Raw genomic sequence first — 20,318 nt, forward strand, 5'->3', positions numbered from 1 at the left:
TTTATAACGGGAAGGGATGATGTTATGTGTGTAAGTTGTGAAAAACTCCAGGCACATTTTTGCATGATTATATCAATTATGGTGTAGACCGACATAATACGACATGTATATTACACAAAATTCTTCACATAGGGCATTTCACAATGTGCTAGGGCGTACCGCGAACCATGTTCGGCGTCTTGACCCTTTGTCCCAGTCGTGAATTCACACGTAGGTGTGACAAGGAAGCAGCATGTATCTACAATAACTAAACTGTTTGTCCTCTTCTCAGTCGTTCCCTCATGCCTGAGGATCGTGACCAACAATGATTTCTCTCCACTTGACGCGGTCTAGGGCCATATGGACTGCCATCTGCATGGAAACCACAAGCTTTCTTCACGGTCTCAGCCCACCTTAGCGGTATTCCACCCCTGGAGCGTCGGCCTTCGACTTTGCCGAGCATAATGTTCCTTTGGAGAGTGTGCTGTTTAGAACGCATGATATACCCGAAGAACCTGAGTATTCTCTCCTGACAAATAGTTGAGAGCCGCTTAGTGATATTCAGTTCTCGCAGTATTGACTCGTTTGTTCTAAAAGCATTCCATGGGATCCTGAGCATCCGTCGCCAGCACCACATCTCAAAAGCATCAATCTTTTTCCTATCTAGGTTTTTAAGCTCCAAGTTTCAGCGCCATACATAAAGATGGAAAATACCAATGCTCGCACCAGCCGTACCTTGGTTGCACGACGAATACCACGGTTTATCCACAGCTTCTCTAATCGAGCCATAGCACCTTTGGCCATTCCTGCACGTCGACATATCTCTTGTGTATTGCCACCACCATTAGAAATAAGCGACCCCAGGTAAACAAACTTATCCACTTTTTCTGTTTGTACAGCGACGTGGGTCAACCGCTTCAGCGAAGACCTGGAATTCCTGGAGCCGATAAACAGCCGCTGCTCCGGCAAACTCCGTGCAAGCTCACTCTCTTCTTAAGAATAACTAATATTGTTTGTACAGCGACGTGGGTCAACCGCTTCAGCGAAGACCTGGGATGCTTGGAGCTGGAGGATGAGCAGCCGCTGGCCCAGCTCAGCTCCGTGCAGACCGACAAACTCACGCTCTTCTTCACGGAGCTACTCGACCACGACAGGGATGACGTCATCTGCAATCAGGACTTCGACCCCTTCTTTGAGGTAACGAACACTGACAAACATTTACATGGACTTCCAGAAAATAATTTTTTTTATCATAATTACCAAACTATTACGACCTAAAATTAAATTAGCGTTACTATTTATGTCGAGCTTAGACGCTTTTGTGGTGCCCGAAACATTATCCCTTCTCAAAAAAATAAAAACACTAAATCATAAATCCATTTACTGTCGTTTTAAACTCTATAAGTCGTGATTTTAAACTGAAATTGAATCTCTTACGGTTTGTTACTTAGACCGCTTTAGTTTTGGAAATGTCGTGTGTTTGCAAAATCTCATCTGAAAGCGGGTGTCGCCGTGAAGCGATTTTATTACGGTCATAATTAAGGTGACGATGACTAATGAATTCCGCGCCCTATTAACCACATAGATTAACTAGCGCCATAATGAAAGAGAATAATTAAATTTGTTTGATGTCGCAATTTGCAGAAGCTCGCTCACTTCGCCGACTGGTCGGTCGACTCGTCCGAGTTCCACATCATGCTGGAAGTGAAGCGGGAGTTCATAGAGCAGTTCATCAACCCGCTGCCTCCCAAGTGAGTAAGTCGTCCGCCACCTCAACTCGAATAATTAATGGGCCCTAGTAATGAATTATCATTATTCATCAAGATTAAGGTCCGCTTTCACGAATTAAGAGATACAAAATGCCATGAGGCCATTACAATAGAAAGTCCGTCGCTTTAACTAATGGAAAGGCTTTCCAGACATTTACACTGTTGTTGTTCTGAGCATTTCAGATTTAACTTTGATTTAAGCCAGTAATTTACTTCATCAAAAACCAGTAATTCAATTTCATCAATTTATGCATCTTTTTTAGGGTATGCAAACCGGTTAACCGAAAAACCGGTTAACCGAGACTTTTTGGCCTCTGTTAAAAACCGGTTTTTATAGTCTCTAACCGGTTAATAACCGAAACTGTATTTTTTTCTCCAAATTTGGAAAATTAGGCATAAAAAGGTTAAAAACTACGTAATTATTTAATGTTTTGTAATAATAAAGATTTATACATTACTTTTCATTGACAACATTATTATCTGTAATGATTTTATTTTAAAAATTAGTCCCGAGTCTACTCAATTATACATTTTATACAATACAGTAGTCCGGTTAATATATTACGACTCCGCATAGACCGAACGTCCAACGTCTTACAACGACATAAGCACAGGTATTTATTTGGTTTTCGTATGTGATAGTATGAAAGTACATCCGTTTATTACGACTCCGATTTTAACGACCAGCCGCTTTTTACGACACATTTTACACAGAATCAGTTCGTCAAGTCCGGTTGCAACGACGAGCGACAACGTTTTTAGTTTTACTAGTAAATTGAGGAAACAAAGCTACTTCCACCCGAGCACGGCCCCCTGTCTTGCCTACAAGTAGCAAGATTACATTGTGGCGATGTAACTTTTTGGAGTATTGCTATTAAAAGGTTAACAATTTGTTCGCCTCGGGTCTAATCTTATAAGCTAAATAGAACCCAATTTGTATGTTTCGATTGCGTATAAACTAAAACTAGCTTTACTTACAAATGATGAGCAAGCACGCATACTAAAAATGTTTTTTTTTTAACTAAACAAGTCACAATGAAATAAGGTATTAATACTATGATAAGTTAAAGTTGAAGTATGTTCTAATATGTCTTTCAGCAGTATTATGTAAGCCTTAATTGTTACCTACCCTCGTTATTACTTTCAAAATTACATGAGGTATTTGCATGTGGAGTTTGCCTGTAAGTGATTATTACACTTTTCTAGAATATTGCGCATGTGAGTTTATGTAAAGCATTGGTGTAAATAATTGTTGGTAAACCTTGAATAAACTAAACTAAAAAAAAAAAAAATAATAATACCCTGTAAATAAACCTATTGATTGAAATGTTTTAGTAATAGAGATGTAGATATTACTTTTAATTAAAATAAATGAAATTCATAATATTGTCTTCGGTTACCGCGATAGTTACTCATGAAATAAAACTATGGAAACGGATTAAATCGCGTATAATGAATTTAAAATACATCCCGACGTTTCGAACTCTTTACAGCGTTCGTGGTCAACGGGTGACTGAGGAAAAATTAAAATGTGCAAAAGCTACCCACTTACAAGAAATATTAACGAACCATGACCACAAATAATATAGATTTCTAAGGCAGGTTCACACACTATTAATAAAGCCAGTTATACAATATTCAAAAAATTTACCATTACTCTGTTAAAAAATAATTAACCAATTAATCTACACAAAATTGACAAAGAAACAAACTGCAAATGTCCAACACCATACAACACAAATGCCTCACAGCCTTCGTCGTGCTTGTTCCATTATCAGATGTACTACTGGATCCCAAGCCGGTGGTAAAGTAAAGCCATCCTCTCTATTAAAGTTTGGATATTTCTTGATCTCAATGGCCTCTCGCAACATTCTGGGTATATATCGCTTCTCCTTAGCGAGAACCAGAGGCTTGTCAAACTTTATAGCATGATTGACTTTATCCATGACATGTTCAGAGACTGCAGACCTTTGCCGACGGTGCTTGACATCCGCTATGTGTTCCTTCACCCGTGTGGAAATGCTTCGTTCCGTGTGGAAATTTTTTGAATATTGTATAACTGGCTTTATTAATAGTGTGTGAACCTGCCTTAGAAATCTATATTATTTGTGGTCATGGTTCGTTAATATTTCTTGTAAGTGGGTAGCTTTTGCACATTTTAATTTTTCCTCAGTCACCCGTTGACCACGAACGCTGTAAAGAGTTCGAAACGTCGGGATGTATTTTAAATTCATTATACGCGATTTAATCCGTTTCCATAGTTTTATTTCATAAATGAAATTCGTTAGGTACGACATCCGGTTAGTACGACGTAATATCAGCGGTCCCTTGAGCGTTGTTGTAACCGGAGTCTAGTGTACCGTATATTATTTCAAACTATGTTTTTTAAAAGAAAGGTAAAATGGAGATCTTGGTTTTCTTACATTAATTGCTTGTATTACTAGGGGCTCTGGGAGCTGTAGACCTTCGCGACATGCCTAGAAAACGCAAAACTGACGAATCACATTCAAACCACACAAGCCTTTTTTTAGCAATTTCCGCATTTTACAAAATTTCCAAAAACTGGATAAAAATGATCCTCATCGTGCAAGTAATACCTACTACGATATCATCAACATCAGAATTCTTAAAGGTAATGGTAATTATTGCGTAGTACGGCCATTTACTAAAAATCCTCAAAACCGGTTAATAACCGGTTAACCGGTTTTGAAGGAAAAGTCTCGGCTATTAACCGGTTTTTTAAGTTAACCGGTTTTTGCATACCCTAATCTTTTTACAAGTGCTATGTACCTGTACCTACTCACTATCTCACTACTAAAGTTTTTTACAGTAAAATTGTGACATTTGTCGTGCCCCTTTTTAATATCACACTCTATCTGTTACTTATTTTAGTGTTACAATATGATATTAAATAAAGCAATTCTATCACTATGTCTACATAGGAAAAACGCCTAGAAAAAATGTCTAGAATACAGTGTTATAAATTCCCTTTTTAAATAAGCATTATTTAACGGACGTAGAACGTTCGGTACGTTTTAATTTTCAGCTCGAATTTTCCTAATTTAAGTAACGAGGCATGTGTAATGACTTAATAAGACACGGCAAGTTCACAGAACGCAAAGGCCTTTTATAAAACAACATTACTTGTTATTTCAGTGAAATGAGTCAGTTGTAACATGTACATGTTTTTACTTTAGTCTAATTATGCGAACGCAGTATTTCAGAAAGATTAGGACATCGCGCGAGCTCGTAGCGCCGTCATCTCATCCCACATAATGTCGTGATAAACCCTATTACGGCCATCATAGGCCGCAGTATAAGGGGAATAAAGCGGCTGCGTTTATATTACCTATTTCCTACTAGAATGGGCCATTCAACCTTATTTCATAATTCATAATTCATAATTCATTTATTGCATTTGTAATCATGTGTTACACAAGGTCTTACAATAGGCTATTCACAGCAAAAGATCACATGAACCCTGTTAGGGTATACAGCAACATACTTAACTAAGACTAAAACTATAATTATTTACATAAAATGGATTTTTAAATAACATGCATTTTAAGCAACATTTCATTACACGGACATGTAGTGGCAAAAATTATTTTGAAATTGATAAAATTTATTGGTATAAATTTTAATTTAATTAATTTATAAACATTTTCATTTTTAGGTTTTATTTAATTAATACTAATAAATAATACTTCATTAATGGAATTAAATGTCAACAATAAAATAACTAAATTGAAATTCAATAATAGAAAACCTAATTGTATGCAATAATAAATTAGAAATAAATTGAATTATTAAAATTATAAATTTACTGATATATTATTTAATTCTTTCTATTATATATTATTTTACATGTCTAAGATTGTATCATTGAAAAACTCATCTATAGAATAATAACATTTTTTAATTAATAACTCTTTTAATTTTCGTTTAAACACTTCATCTTTAGTTTCGTTTTTTATTTCATCTGGTATTTTGTTAGCTATTAATATGCATCGGTAATACGGACCATTTCTGAACATTGCCAGTGTTGAAGGGGGTAATTCAAGCTCGTTTACATTATTTCGTCTCTGGGATTTTATTACTTTTTGTTTAAACAAGTTAATGTTATTCCTAACGAATAGCGCTGCTTCAAGGATGTACTTATTGAAAAGAAATCCGTTCTAACTAAAGGTCACCTTGTCAATAGCTGTAGGTTTAAAATATTCTCGCTGTCATGGTTTCGTCGCAATAAATTAAGCAAATTGATATATGTAGGTACACATTTCATTAAAATTCTCCTTACTAAAGTTCTAGGTGAAAAGGTTTTAGAGCAACATAAACATTTTACGGAGGTTGAAACAAGCGACCGCGAAATTGTGACAGTCATTAGCAAGCTCGCGCCTCCAAAGCCGGCCTGCTCCCGGCATTCTTATAAACATTGAAAGTAGGTACGTACGAACGTATATTTATATGCATTTAGGCTATATTATCATTTGTATTTTGTACCACTTTATATCCAGTTTTCTTAATTTACCAGAGACAATTGGGGGACCGTGATATCTGTCAACAATATATTACATAACAGGCCTTTGCGTCTATTGCAGACGATTTAGGTAGGAGCATTATCAAGTGTACTGCTACGCCGTAGCAAACGTAGAGGAGCTACGACTCATACACATGATCTCTGGTTATGGTTAGCCTTGCGATAAATTTTGCCAATATAATAAAAGGTACCGTGTGTAATTTACCAGGCTTATCAAATGTTATTTTATAATATGGTTTTGTATACATATTTTCATGCTAATGTTTAGGAATATTCATAAATTGTCTTATTTAGCTTCTATCCTTTTAGCATCCGCAGCAGTTCAAAATTCATAATCACTATATTGTCTAAGTGTAAGAAAAGTTCAGCCATATGAAAGAAGATTTATAAAAATCAGTCAAGTTCATCAAATAAGAGTTGACTTCTCATTTCTCACCAACTCTAATTCCAATTCCGCACGTGTCGCGTCTTAGCCACAAGTTGCAATTATCGCAGCCCCTTTGGGCGCAATCAGATCGAGAACGATGTTGTCAGTAGCAAGCCGTGTGCCTAGTTCCTCCGCAGCCGCAGCTAGTAATTAAAAAAGTCAATTCTTGAAGTCACACACCCATATATGTGAACACTTTTTCTAGTTTTTTGGTAGGTAATCAATAAGGTCTCACTCTCAACACATTCATCCTGAACATACGGCCGTTAAAAACATACTGTGGCATTTCTTACATTCAGTGTGTTACATACAGACCCAAAAAACAATAATTTCATTTTTATAAATAACTAGCTTTTGCCCGCGGCTTCGCACGCGTTAGAAAGAGACAAAACGTAGCCTATGACACTCTCCATCCCTTCAACTACCTCCACTTAAAAAATCACGTTAATTCGTCGCTCCGTTTGGCCGTGAAAGACGGACAAACAAACAGACACACACACACTTTCCCATTTATAATATTAGTATGGATTTCATAATTTGAATCCTACTCGTATTTTAACGAACGTCATTAGTTTATTACGAGTACATTCGTACAACATTGTCATTACAACATTTCATACCATGTTTAATAATAGTACATTTCGTTATAAGTGCGAGAAGTATGTCATTACTTCACGAGTCCCGAGGCAAATCTCGGGACGAGTGAAGAATGACATTCTCGCACGTGTGACGAACGACGTTTTTTAATACAGTTGCGAAAAAACACTACTACTTACTTACAACGAAATAAAATAATCCGAACTATCAATTTTCCCATGGACATTGACGAATTATTTGACAATCCAAAGGCGTATTTTTGAAGCTTTTAAACTTGCGTGCATATTTTCGAGTTTGCTATTCATCTAACATAATTTATTTCATTGGGTGCCATAAAAACATAAACATTTACGATTTGGGACGATTGTTTAATGTACAACTACATTTTAATTTAATCGATCCATTTATGCCCCGACGAATTGCAAATAACGTAAAATAATTATGACAAATTGCGTAACATATTGAGGTTTTTTGAACGTGCATTAAGTTAAAACATGGTAGACGCCTCTACTTTGACAGTAGAAGACGCGTTTCGTTCCAATCATGTTCTGTTTACACGACTCATTATGACCGATTTTTCAAAGTATAAACCAATTTATAAATTATGTTTAGTATGACTAAAAGTAAACAATTACATATGAAATATTAACGTTTTAAATATTAATCACTTAATAGTATGTTTATAGTTTTATTCTGTCTTAGTAAACTAGACTAATATGAAAACAGCTCGGTAAGTAGTCGTAAAATGGAACGTATATACTTTTTACGCACTAGTTCGTAAAATACAACTTCTCGCACGCTAAACAGCCAAAAAACGGGCACTTTTTGAGCAACTGTATTAAAAAAGTATATTTTTCTTGAGTGTTCAACTTGTTAAAACTTGGTACGAGTAAGTAAGTATAGTTGGGGAGTTTATTGAAAAACCTTAAATTTTTTGACCAAAGCATGAAACTTGGCACAGTTGTTCCTTATATCAAAATAAGCCGATTAAGATCGGGAGCCTTCGGGAGCCTCCCCCCTGGGGCCCGGGAGGGGGGGTCAAAGTACCGCTTCACCCGGCTTGGTTTGAAAAATTCTAACTTACCCCGTTTAGTTAATAGGTCATGTTTGGTATCGTTTTCGAGTAAATCAATAACGTAGAATTCGTTTTCAGTACTAAAATTATCATTTAATGGTAAATAAAATAAAAAAAATAAAAAAATTTGAAATTTTCATCCATGATTTACAAATTCAAGTCATCATAAATGACAAACTGTTTGCTTTTTCTATAAATAAAAAATATGACATGATAGCCTATTTAATATAGATTATAAAAAATATAACTTTTATCCACCTTTACTAACGTTAAGTTCCACAAAAAAATTACTTTAAGACGCGCGGCGTCGGTACGCCGCGAGCGTAATTTTAAAATGCCTTTATTTTAGAAACTCTATTAGACCCCGTTTAGCTATTAGGTCATGTTTGATATCGTTTTCGAGTAAATCAATAACGTAGAATTCATTTTTGGTACTAAAATTATAATTTAATGGTAAGTAAAATTAAAAAAAATTAAAAAAATTGAAATTTTCATCCATGATTTACAAATTCAAGTCATCATAAATGACAAACTGTTTGCTTTTTCTATAAATAAAAAATATGACATGATAGCCTATTTAATATAGATTATAAAAAATATAACTTTTATCCACCTTTACTAACGTTAAGTTCCACAAAAAAATTACTTTAAGACGCGCGGCGTCGGTACGCCGCGAGCGTAATTTTAAAATGCCTTTATTTTAGAAACTCTATTAGACCCCGTTTAGCTATTAGGTCATGTTTGATATCGTTTTCGAGTAAATCAATAACGTAGAATTCATTTTTGGTACTAAAATTATAATTTAATGGTAAGTAAAATTAAAAAAAATTTAAAAAATTGAAATTTTCATCCATGATTTACAAATTCAAGTCATCATAAATGACAAACTGTTTGCTTTTTCTATAAATAAAAAATATGATAAGAAAGCCTATTTAATGTAGATTATAAAAAATATAACTTTTATTCACCTTCACAAACGTTAAGTTCCACTAAAAAATTACTTTAAGACGCGCGGCGTCGGGACGCTGCGAGCGTAATTTTAAAATACCTCTATTTTAAAAACTCTATTAGACCCGGTTTAGCTATTAGGTCATGTTTGATATAGTTTTCGAGTAAATTAATAACAAAGAATTTATTTTTGGTACTACAATTATAATTTAATTGTAAATAAATAAAAAAAAAATCATCTATAATTTGCAAATTCAAGTCAACAAAAATGTCAACCGTTTGCTTTTTCTCTTATGTCACCAAACACCCAGACAAGTTTGGTGGAAACTTCCTTCACGAACTGCTTGGTGTCTGATGACCATGGTCCAAATGTTTCAAATGCAATTGCCGCAAATATGTAGTTGTTTTTTAAAATGCATATTTGCGCGTTTAAACTGGGCGTTTTGCAGCAGCAGTCTCTGGTTTCTGGGCCGAGCGTTAGACGTTGGATGGAGCCAAGGTATCCACACAGGTCACGCCCCACGCCAAGGGTCGTCCCAGAAACCAAGGCAAAAGCAAGCAACCATCAGGCCGCTTTCCGTCTGCTGCTGACAAGCCGACAGGTTCGAGGGTTGTCGGCATGTTCGCTGTGCCGAGAGCCTTGCGGATTAAATCGTTAAGTGCAGTGTGTCACAAAATTCGGCCAGCAATAGACTGGCAGTGGAGTCCGTGGTGTCCTAATGCGTCGGCAGCAAGGGTGTGGTTGGCATGTCTTTAGCCCCAGTCTTAGACAAATGGCAGTATATGATGAAGTAAGGCAGCCTCGGAAGGAGGTATGTTCTCCAAGTGTCGATCTTTTCTAGTAAAGAGGTTCTTCCGGCACTCATTCACTGTTGCGTAAGGAACCTTGATCTGAAATAATATGTGCATTGTCATTTTATTTAAACAGATTCTGCAACTATCAAATTACAACATTTTGGTGGATCACCTTCACTATTACACACTTACCTATCATACAAAATAATTACAAACTTTAGTAGAAGCTGATTAGCCTATCTATGATATTGCTCCATCTCGTAATAGTTTGAAGCCTTGGGTGGCCATGTTTCTCCCTTGTTGATCGTTTCAAGCTGCGTTTATCGTACCTATCCCATACTATGTCTAATCTAGAAACGTTTTCTTTTGGCTTTGAAGCTTAGCCAGGCCACTCAAGGTGTCAAACTATTACAAGATGGAGCAATATCAGAGGCAAATCAGATTCTACTAAAGTTTGTAATAATTTTCTATGATACGTACGTAAGTGGGTAATAGTGAAGGTTACGTGATCCACCAAAAAGTTGTAATTTGATAGTTGTAGACTCTAAAATGATAATGCACATATTGTTTCAGACCAAGTCGTTGCGCAACGGTGAATGAGTGGTCGAAGTACCTACCTCTTTAGGTACCAAAAAAGATCGACAATTGGAGAACATACCTCCTTCGGAGGCTGCCTTGGATCAGCATATACTGCGCACAGTGTACCAGGGGCCCATTTCTCGAAGCTACAAGTTACAATTTTCAACTGGTTGTCAATGTCTAATATGACAAGTTGGAAAGAGACTTCCGCTTGTAACTTGTAACTTTCAGTTTTGAGAAATGGGACTCAGGGCGTTCTTGTTTGGAGTCAGGTGTTGGCGTTGGTGCCACACCAAAATTTGCCAAGTCCGTCTTCTTGGGGATGGAAGGAAGAAGGAGACGAATGGGTACCACACTGGTCAGACAACACTGAAGTGGCCAGTATATGCTTAGAAGTTACAAGATGTAAATGTAAATCAGGTTGCAAAAACCGATGCAACTGCATAAAGAGGGTAGAGCCTTTTTTATGCAGTTCCATATGTACCCAGCTATGTTTTTGTGAAGGGAATGTATAGTATGAGTATGAGTATGAGTAATCTGTCAATTAGGACACCACAGACAGTGGCGGTACAGCCATATAAGCCCAAAAGCCGGGCTTGCCCTAACATTTTTAAAATCGCGCGCTAATATTAGATATTATTAAGTTCTCCATAAGTGAAGCTCACGGCCGACCGACCATACGGTACAGACCACAGCATGTTGCCATGTTTTGCCGTGGCGCTAGTGCATCGCGGAAGAGCACGTTCACTACGTTCAGCTATATCTTGCTCGCTCGCACTCGTTGGCTTGCAATGGGGCTTGCTCTTGCATCCTTTTTTTCCTAGCTTTTAGCCTACATTCTGCCTAGCAACTTATATAACTATTTGTAGGTATATATAGAACATTTGTTCCACGATTTAAGCCGGGCTTTTGGTATGAAGTGAGGAACAAGATTGAGCGCGCGTTTGATTGACAACTTCAAGTGTATTATTATTTAGTCGAAAGTTTTATTTGCGTTAAGTGAATGTGCTCTTCTTCGTTTTCTTGTTATTAAGTGTTTAATTCGTTTAAAAATCCAATTGACAATGGATGAATTTGTTCCTTGTGACGGTGACAAATGCGTGGTACACATATTACTCGACGAAGGCAAGGTAAAGTAGTTAAATTTTGCCCAAAAACGAGACATTATTTCCGCGCGAAAACCAACGCCCGGCTTGTGTATTTCTCAGAAAAGTGCGGCGCGTAATAGAACATTTTGTAGGGCTGTGAGTTCGAAAATTGAAGATTAAGTAGTTAGATATTGCCAAAACGTACCTTTCGGCTTGCCTCACTTTGAAACCCTAGGCACGCCACTGACCACAGACTAAACTATAAGTGCTAACTTTTCAGTGTTGGATACTCTATGGCAGTTCCGACTCAATTTTATTAAGTTCATTATAATTGACTTTAGTTAACTATAATAATTTCAAAAATAGAACTTCATACAATTTCTATACTAATTTGCGATACCTGGCAAATTTTCCTGCATCTGAAACATATTTTTTTTATCTGTCGCGTTATCGGCCAATCAGAGACGGTTATTACAAACAATTGGTTGCTAGGTAATTCGATGTTGATACAAAGGTGAACGACTCTATTGACATTAATTTTAACTTGCATGAATGGTGATATTTCCGTCCATTGATGATGAAGATGATGACTCGTAGAAAAAGTATTGTATACAATAGTGATATAATTAAGCTTTTCTCTCTCGTACCGTACTACACATGGTACTCGACTGAAAAGTTTTGTATTATATCACGATTGTATAAAATACTATTATATAAATTTCTTTCAGGATTCACTACAATGAATAAATAACAGGTACAGTCGGTCTTTAGATCGTGTGGTCCGACCCGAGTGTTGCCGTTGTCGACACGTCAATAATAATGAATCTTTTTCTATTTATGCATTAACACACCTCTGACACTGGCGATCAAATATATGAAAGAGGCGCGTTCCCCGCAGACAGTCTAAGCTCGCGTAGGTGAACGCGTACTATCCTTTGTGAATAGGCTTTAATATCATATTTTTATATTTATAGAAAAAGCAAACCGTTTGACATTTATCGTGACTTGAATTTGCAACTCACAGAAAATGATTTATTTTTTATTTTTATTTCATTTAACATTAAATGGTCATTTTAGTACCAAAACTAAATTCTACGTTATTAATTTACTCGAAAACGATACTAAATATGACCTAATAGCTAAACGGGTTCTAATAGAGTTTTTTAAAATAAAGGTATTATAAAATTACGCTTGCGGCGTCCCGACGCCGCGCGGCTTAAAGTTTTTTTTATGAAACTTAACGTTAGTAAAGGTGGGTAAAAGTTATATTATTCATAATCTATATTAAATAGGCTTTCATATCATATTTTTTATTTGTAGAAAAAGCAAACAGTTTGACATTTATGATGACTTGAATTTGTAAATCGTAGATGAAAATTTCAAACTTTTAATTTTTTTTAATTTTATTTACCATTAAATCATAATTTTAGTACCAAAAATTAATTCTACGTTATTGATTTACTCGAAAACGATACCAAACATGACCTATGAACTAAACGGGCTATGTTAGAATTTTTCAAACCAAGCCGGGTGAAGCGGTACTTTGACCCCCCCTCCCGGGCCCCAGGGGGGAGGCTCCCGAAGGCTCCCGATCTTAATCGGCTTATTTTGATATAAGGAACAACTGTGCCAAGTTTCATGCTTTGGTCAAGAAAAAGAAGGTTTGGCCTCTTTTTGTCGATAAACGTCCCCACTAGTAGGTAATGTTTTATTAACGTGGTACAGGTAGGAACCTAAAGATAAACGAAATTCACTTTTCGATTGACGGCGCCCGGCTTTGCATATCAATCAAGCAAATTTTTGATCCGAAGGATAATCTCCGAGCATCTCGAAATCACTTAGGTACAATAGTCTGATATAATTTTATTATAGAGGTAATTCCATGTAGCAGAGTAATGTAAGTGACCAATTATTTGCATGTTTTTTTATTCATGGTGCTAATTTAAATATCAATATATCTAAGGATTAAAAGTAGGCTTATCTAGAGATAAATTAAGACTTCAATTTGCATCATAAATAAAAAAACATGCAATGAAGTGGTCACTTACATTACAGTTACGTGGAATTGCCCATAGTGGCTCACAGTGTGACCGAAAAACAATGAAATAAATATGAGTGGGCGGCCATATCGTCCTTTTATTATTAGGCCGATGCTATCGGGCGCTCCTATCTCTCCTTATCATAGTAAGTACCTCCATTGAACTTGGATAAGCTTTGTATATTGGGCACTCAATAATAACCATGACTATTTGTTGGTCGTAACAACGCATTTTCAAATAAATGCCTAGGTACAGTAGGTACTAAATTTAGAGGCACATTCGTTTTGCCGTAGAGCTATAAATAACGTAGGAATGTATCAGTGACATTCTTTACTGATATATGTAGGTACCTAGACTATGTCACAACATGTCATCCAAATGCGTCAAATAGGTCCACATTGGTATGGCCCACATTGGTATTGGTGTGGCACTCGACTGCCACCTCAAGTGTAGTAACTAACTAGATTAACTAACGAAAAACTTTCATCCTTCTGCCAAAGTGTTTGAATTATATATCAACATCCGTGTACAATTTTGTTTAAAATAGAATACCTATATATAATGTACAATGCTTCCGTCGCCAGATACGGCGAGTTGCCCTACTACAAGCGGGTGTGCGGGCCCGAGGCCGGAGGGTACCCGGGCCGGACCACGCTGGAAGGCTGGCTGGCGAGGTGGGCGCTACTCCTGAGTCGGTACCGCCGCTTCTCCGACTTGCCACTGTACCTGCAGTACCTGTGCAAGATACTATTCCACGTCGTAGACAGAACCAGTAAGTACACAGTACAGCCAAGCCTTTCCCGCTCACCTTTCGGCTTCGGCGCCCTCGAAATATAAGTTCCTGTTCCTGTCAGATTTAGTTTTATTTACACAGTGCAAAGTTTTGGTTTTTATTCTCCTTTATCAAAAACCTCCTTGTCCTTGTTAAAGTTATTTACTAATAATGCAAGCAAAGACAAGCAACTACTAGTATTTTCCATTACAGTCTATGATACCGAAACTGAACCGTAAACTACATTTTATTTAGTGATTGCCCTTTATTTATGTAACGTAGTCATTAACGTGGGTTTTCCTTGAATTTAGCCTCTATTGTTTATGAAACAAAAAAATCACAGCAATGCTCTATTCGATTTCTCCCCGCACAAAAGTCGAGCAAGGTAAAAAATAGGTTCCATTAATCTGCAATCAATCGGCGGCTCTCCAGTTTTATATTTCGTTCTCACGCAAAGAGAACAAATATTTTATGTTTTGTGCAATTAGTGTGATTCACGAGGCCGGCCGGTCGGCGGTTACACGTCAAAAAGTCCATTAATTCACGGCTGAAACTAATTTTGGCTGTCAAAGCTTTCAATAATTTGCTTCAATTAAGAATAACTTTATTTACGGTTACCTATCGGTGAGTTGCGGTAGCGAGTTTTATAGGCTTTCGATATCAGATACTTATTACAATAAGGTTATCCAGTTTGGAGTGATATGAAGTTAAAAGTCTGTAACTTGTAAGGTACGAGGACATAAATATCGGTAAATGTATAAAAGTTTACATTCCGTCATCACTCCCTGACTCTTCGCAAAGACTCTAAGCAATAGTTTAAAATAAAACATTCAAATAAAAAGTTTGGCTCAATGGTTAATGAAGCCATCACGTTATAGTGGCAGGCTGGGGGCCTCGTATTAATCCTGTCGATCAGTCGGACCGCGGCTGTAAATCCACCCGCCGACGCAACTTTCGTGGAAACACGACTTATTGAACACGCCAAACACGGATAACCTAACTTTGTTGGTTCTAAAGTTTCATATTGCCTGTAGTGGAAAAAAGTAAGCCGTCGAGTAATCCAAATCAGGTTGTCGGATTTTAGAATTCAAGTTGATCAAAGGACCGACCTAGTCCTAGCCTAAACTGGTGCGGCATTGAGTCTTACTTTATTGAATCCAAAACCAAAAAATATATAGGGCTATGTAGGCACCAGTGGCGGAGCATCGATACAACTCGATTCCCAACGGGTTCCCTAAAATTCTCTAGTATCTGTAGAAGTCCATACAAAACAGATGCCAAAAACCCCTCTGGCTTTACCATCGAAAATATTCACGCCCCGCCACTGGTAGGCACATTACTATAACATCGAACTATGTAGTATATGTGTACTTACGTATGTTAGTACAGTCATAAATATTATTTCACAAAAAGTTTGCCGGCCTGAAATGAACAAATTCCATATCGCTCCGATTTCTTTTCGTATTGTTCGGGATTTATATTATCTCAGAGATTTTGGGTACATTCCAAGTTTTGGCACTTCGCGCAGCGTCTGCAGCCAAAATTCAGTGAGCGGTGCATGGCAGCGGCTTCCTGTTTCGTTCAAGTTTTATATGAATGCCGCTCGCGGCCCGCCGCGCCGGCTCTTTGTCTTTAGTACGTCTGACGTTCATCACAATACAAAGTTACCTACCTACTTTCGTGTCTGCTTAAATCAGGACTGAAGTATTAAGTTTTGAATTGGGACAAAATATTATCTTACTTAACGGGGCAATGATATTTGAAATAACTCAGGCCTGGGCCTCAGAGGGTTAGAGGCACAAGGCAGGCAGTGCGTGTAGTGAAGGAGAGGAACGAACTAATATTAACGCAAAATGAGAGAGGGTACATACAATATACATACATAATTATATACTCGTACCTCGTACCGAATAAAATGAAGAGTCCTTTACTTGACTAATTGTTTCCCGCTGCTAAAACCGTAGCGATGCTAAATGAATTTACATTTACGAATTCATATCTCTTACTAAGCTTAGCCCCAGCTCGTGAATTTTAGTGAACATTTGAATTGCACTTGCAGGTACTGGCGAGATAACGAAGGCGGCACTCGCGGCGTTCTACCGCTCGGTGATCGGGCTCAGCGCACAGCGCGTCGAGGAAATCATCGACACGGCCTATGACCGCATGACTAGTGTAAGTGTACTTATCTTTATTTTTTAGTTGTCTGTCGACTACTGGGGCAGTACAAGTATAGTCGAGATCAGAGATAAGTTTTGAGTTGTTAATTGTGTCTTGTGCATCTTCTTCGCACCCTGTTCGCCAAGCGGAAAACGTAATCATCTTTCTCGTCGACCTCCTTGGATACTCGTACATTACAAAGTATTATGTCTAGAGCCTTACCAGTAGATATTTTGTTTTACCACTTGGTCGTTGAATTTACTGTATCGACAACTGCGGGCGTAGCACACACTACTTGGATAAACTTGGTGCGTCCCTATCGCACTTACAAATAGTGCGAAAAGGACGGCCTAAAGTTACATCGTTTATCACGCAACCATGCTTCCCTGCCTGAACTCTTATGCATCGATGCCCGCACTTGTTATATGAAATTAAGTTCCTATTCTTAAAATAACTATTACCTATCTACTCTTTTTGCGTAAAGCCTATGCTCCAAAAATGTGTGATGATTTGTAATGTGGGTAAAGCATTAAACATATACAGCCTTAGCCTTATCAGAATAATTAATTTCATTGCTATATTCATTACTCTTGCGTGTGGCTGTGGTCATTTATTTACATTTAAATACATCGCCTAAATTTAACAGCCAACATTAAAATTCAACAGCCCGTTATCTTTCCAGAACAGTTACCTAATCCTGGACTACGGCACGTACGTGCACTGTTTCACGAACTGGCTCATGGGGAAGAACCCCAACGGCCCCGGGCAGTGGGTGCTGGTGCCCTCCAAAGACACCCTCCCGGAGCCCCCCTTCCCTGTGGACTACAGCGCGCTCAACACCGAGCCCGCTAAGCTAGAGCCCTACGCGCCGGACAAGAAGACTAATAGACACTCTGTTATAGTGTAACACTGCTTCACAAACTGGCTGATGGGGAAGATCGCCAATTGCACCGGCCAGTAGCTGGCTAGTGCCCTTCAAAGACAGCCCCCTTTATCTGTTTACTACAGCGCGCTCAACACGAGCCCGCCAAGTTGGAGCCCTACGGTCCGGACAAGAAGACTAATAGACACTTTGTTGTAGTGTAACACGATTCGGCTGCCATTTTATAACCGAAGTAAACTTTCCATGTTTTATACAAATGTAACGTAAGTAATGGAGGTCAGTCCATAGATTTTAAGGAAGTAACGAAACTGAAATATGAAATCAAACCTACTTATAACTTTCTTTCCGAACATCCAGGATTTATTTGCTCCTTACTCTATAATAGGTACATATTTGACGCCGGGCGAAGTCTATGTATGGGACTCATGATAATAATAATATTTTACGGAAATTATGATAGTAAATAATGTGACTTACGTGATTCAGACACTAAAATATGTACTTAGGTAACAGACAGAGCCCGCACACTAATATTTGTCACAGTTTACTCCTGCAATTCCCACGCAAGCCACGTAAACCATTCTTCATCGCAATGGCTCATATGTCAAAAGTAAAACATAATTCTACACACGTATACAGCTGTTATTCCCAAGAATGATAGTTTTTTTAATTATCTCACTATATTATATGAAGCTGATTGCTGATTGTACCTACCTAAATACCTTTAAAACTACAATATTGTTTGGGCGCGAAGCCTGATAGTTAACTACCTACAAGCGGTTTTTAAATTCTTCTACGTGAGTCTATAGAAAAATGGACATAATTTTTATAGCCAATGTGGCGATTGTAAAGTTGGGAACTTCAAAATCCGTCGAAAGAAAGATGATAAAAATAAATATATTAATTGAACGTCACTATACACCTACACTATATACCTACCTATAATTTAAGTAGCACTGAAAAATGTAAATCGAAACAAAGATATCGAATAGGATCCGCACTGTAGTGCTGGTTTTCAGCGAGAATCTAACTAAACTAACAGGCCAATTCCAATGGACATTAACATATCTGATTGACGTCCTCTTTTAGTTATCGTGCGTCTCGCTCGCTCCAATACAGCTAATACAGGCTCGAAGAAATGCACGATATTTGAATGGTATTCTTTACATGTCCTAATTACATTGTTATTTTTTTTTTTTATCATGCAGAAACGTCTGCGAGCGATATTACATATTTTTAAATTAAAGTAAAAATGGAAAAGTTCACACCTCCGGCAGGTGGGATGGCCCCGGCAAGGCCAGAGGTCGCAGGTTCTGCCGGAGGTGTGAACTTTTCCATTTTTCCTTTAATTTAAAAATATGTACATAATTGTTAGTTCTAATTGGCCTTTATAAGTCAATGCTGTGACGAGGGGTGTTCAGTTTGACTATACATAGTTAACAGATTTAGCCATATCACCTTTATTGCAAAATGTAATTAACTATTATTTACCCAACAGTGCGAAAGTATCTGTACTAAGTATTGGAATCTTGACATCCTAGTGAACTTTAGGTTTGACCTAAGTAAATGTAAATAAATGTGTGTGCATGTGGATTGAGTGAGCACCTTCAGAAAATTTAAAAAAATATGCTGATCATTTAGTAAAAGTTCTAAAACAATTGTAAAACGAATCTCTGAATTTGTAAAAAGATAAATCAAAAGATACACTTATTAACATGTACTCACTCAGTTCTCACAAACTACCGACGAAAACAGTGAATGTATTCATTTAATATATAATATTTATATACAACATTTAGTAAAAAATATGCCAACTTATCTCTATAAATTTTAGATCACCTAGTACTGTTTATGTGGTGCTACAAATTTTAAGATATTTACATTTTTAACTTTCTCAAAACGTGTGGACTGAGTGAGCACTTACAAAAATTTATTATAAAAAAACCTGACACGTTAGTGGTTCGTTTTGTATTTTACAAATTCCCATATTACTTTTACTAAACTATACACATATACTAGCGGTCTAAATCTTATGTTTTTCATCAAAATTCGGGTTTTCAAAAGTGTGAGGATTGAGTGAGCATAAGAAACTATTTGTAAAAAATTAAATACGTCACTAGGTGATCTAAAATTTATAGAGATAAGTTGGCATATTTTTTACTAAATGTTAGTATGTATATAAATATTATATGTTAAATGAATACATTCACTGTTTTCGTCGGTAGTTTGTGAGAACTGAGTGAGCACATGTTAATAAGTGTATCTTTTGATTTATCTTTTTACAAATTCAGAGATTCGTTTTACAATTGTTTTAGAACTTTTACTAAATGATCAGCATATTTATTTTTATTTTCGGAAGGTGCTCACTCAATCCACACGCACACAAATAAATGTACATGTGGCGTAGCTATCAGCTGTGACTATCTACGCAAAATAGTAAAGTTTCCATCAATGCCGCTGTAACTTACAAATCTAAATTGCGAACTTAATAAATAAGCAATTATTCTAGTCCTATAATAACAGAAAATCGAGTACGTACGTAGCAATAAAGTTGTTGGTATTAGATATAACAAAACTATCTAGTCATAGACTAGAATTGGTTGGAAATTGTGTTAAAATCCTCCTAATGTCCTCCTAAGTCTTTTTTGAAAAAAAAAAAAATCCAAATAA

At 36.9% G+C, this 20,318-nt stretch overlaps 1 protein-coding gene across 1 annotated transcript in view; it reads left to right on the forward strand.

The window, feature by feature from the left end:
- The window catches only part of LOC125226317, a 92,515-nt gene extending 73,673 nt beyond the window's left edge, over positions 1 to 18,842 (forward strand). The window contains exons 6-10 of the mRNA XM_048130266.1: positions 1,001 to 1,176; positions 1,624 to 1,730; positions 14,421 to 14,608; positions 16,668 to 16,780; positions 17,448 to 18,842. Of these exons, the coding sequence (XP_047986223.1) occupies positions 1,001 to 1,176; positions 1,624 to 1,730; positions 14,421 to 14,608; positions 16,668 to 16,780; positions 17,448 to 17,672 (809 nt within the window). The 3' untranslated portion in view covers positions 17,673 to 18,842. The remainder of the gene's footprint in view (positions 1 to 1,000; positions 1,177 to 1,623; positions 1,731 to 14,420; positions 14,609 to 16,667; positions 16,781 to 17,447) is intronic.
- The last annotated feature ends 1,476 nt before the right edge of the window (positions 18,843 to 20,318 follow it).

This window comes from Leguminivora glycinivorella, chromosome 1 (genome assembly GCF_023078275.1).
Source record: "Leguminivora glycinivorella isolate SPB_JAAS2020 chromosome 1, LegGlyc_1.1, whole genome shotgun sequence".
NCBI lineage: Eukaryota > Metazoa > Arthropoda > Insecta > Lepidoptera > Tortricidae > Leguminivora > Leguminivora glycinivorella.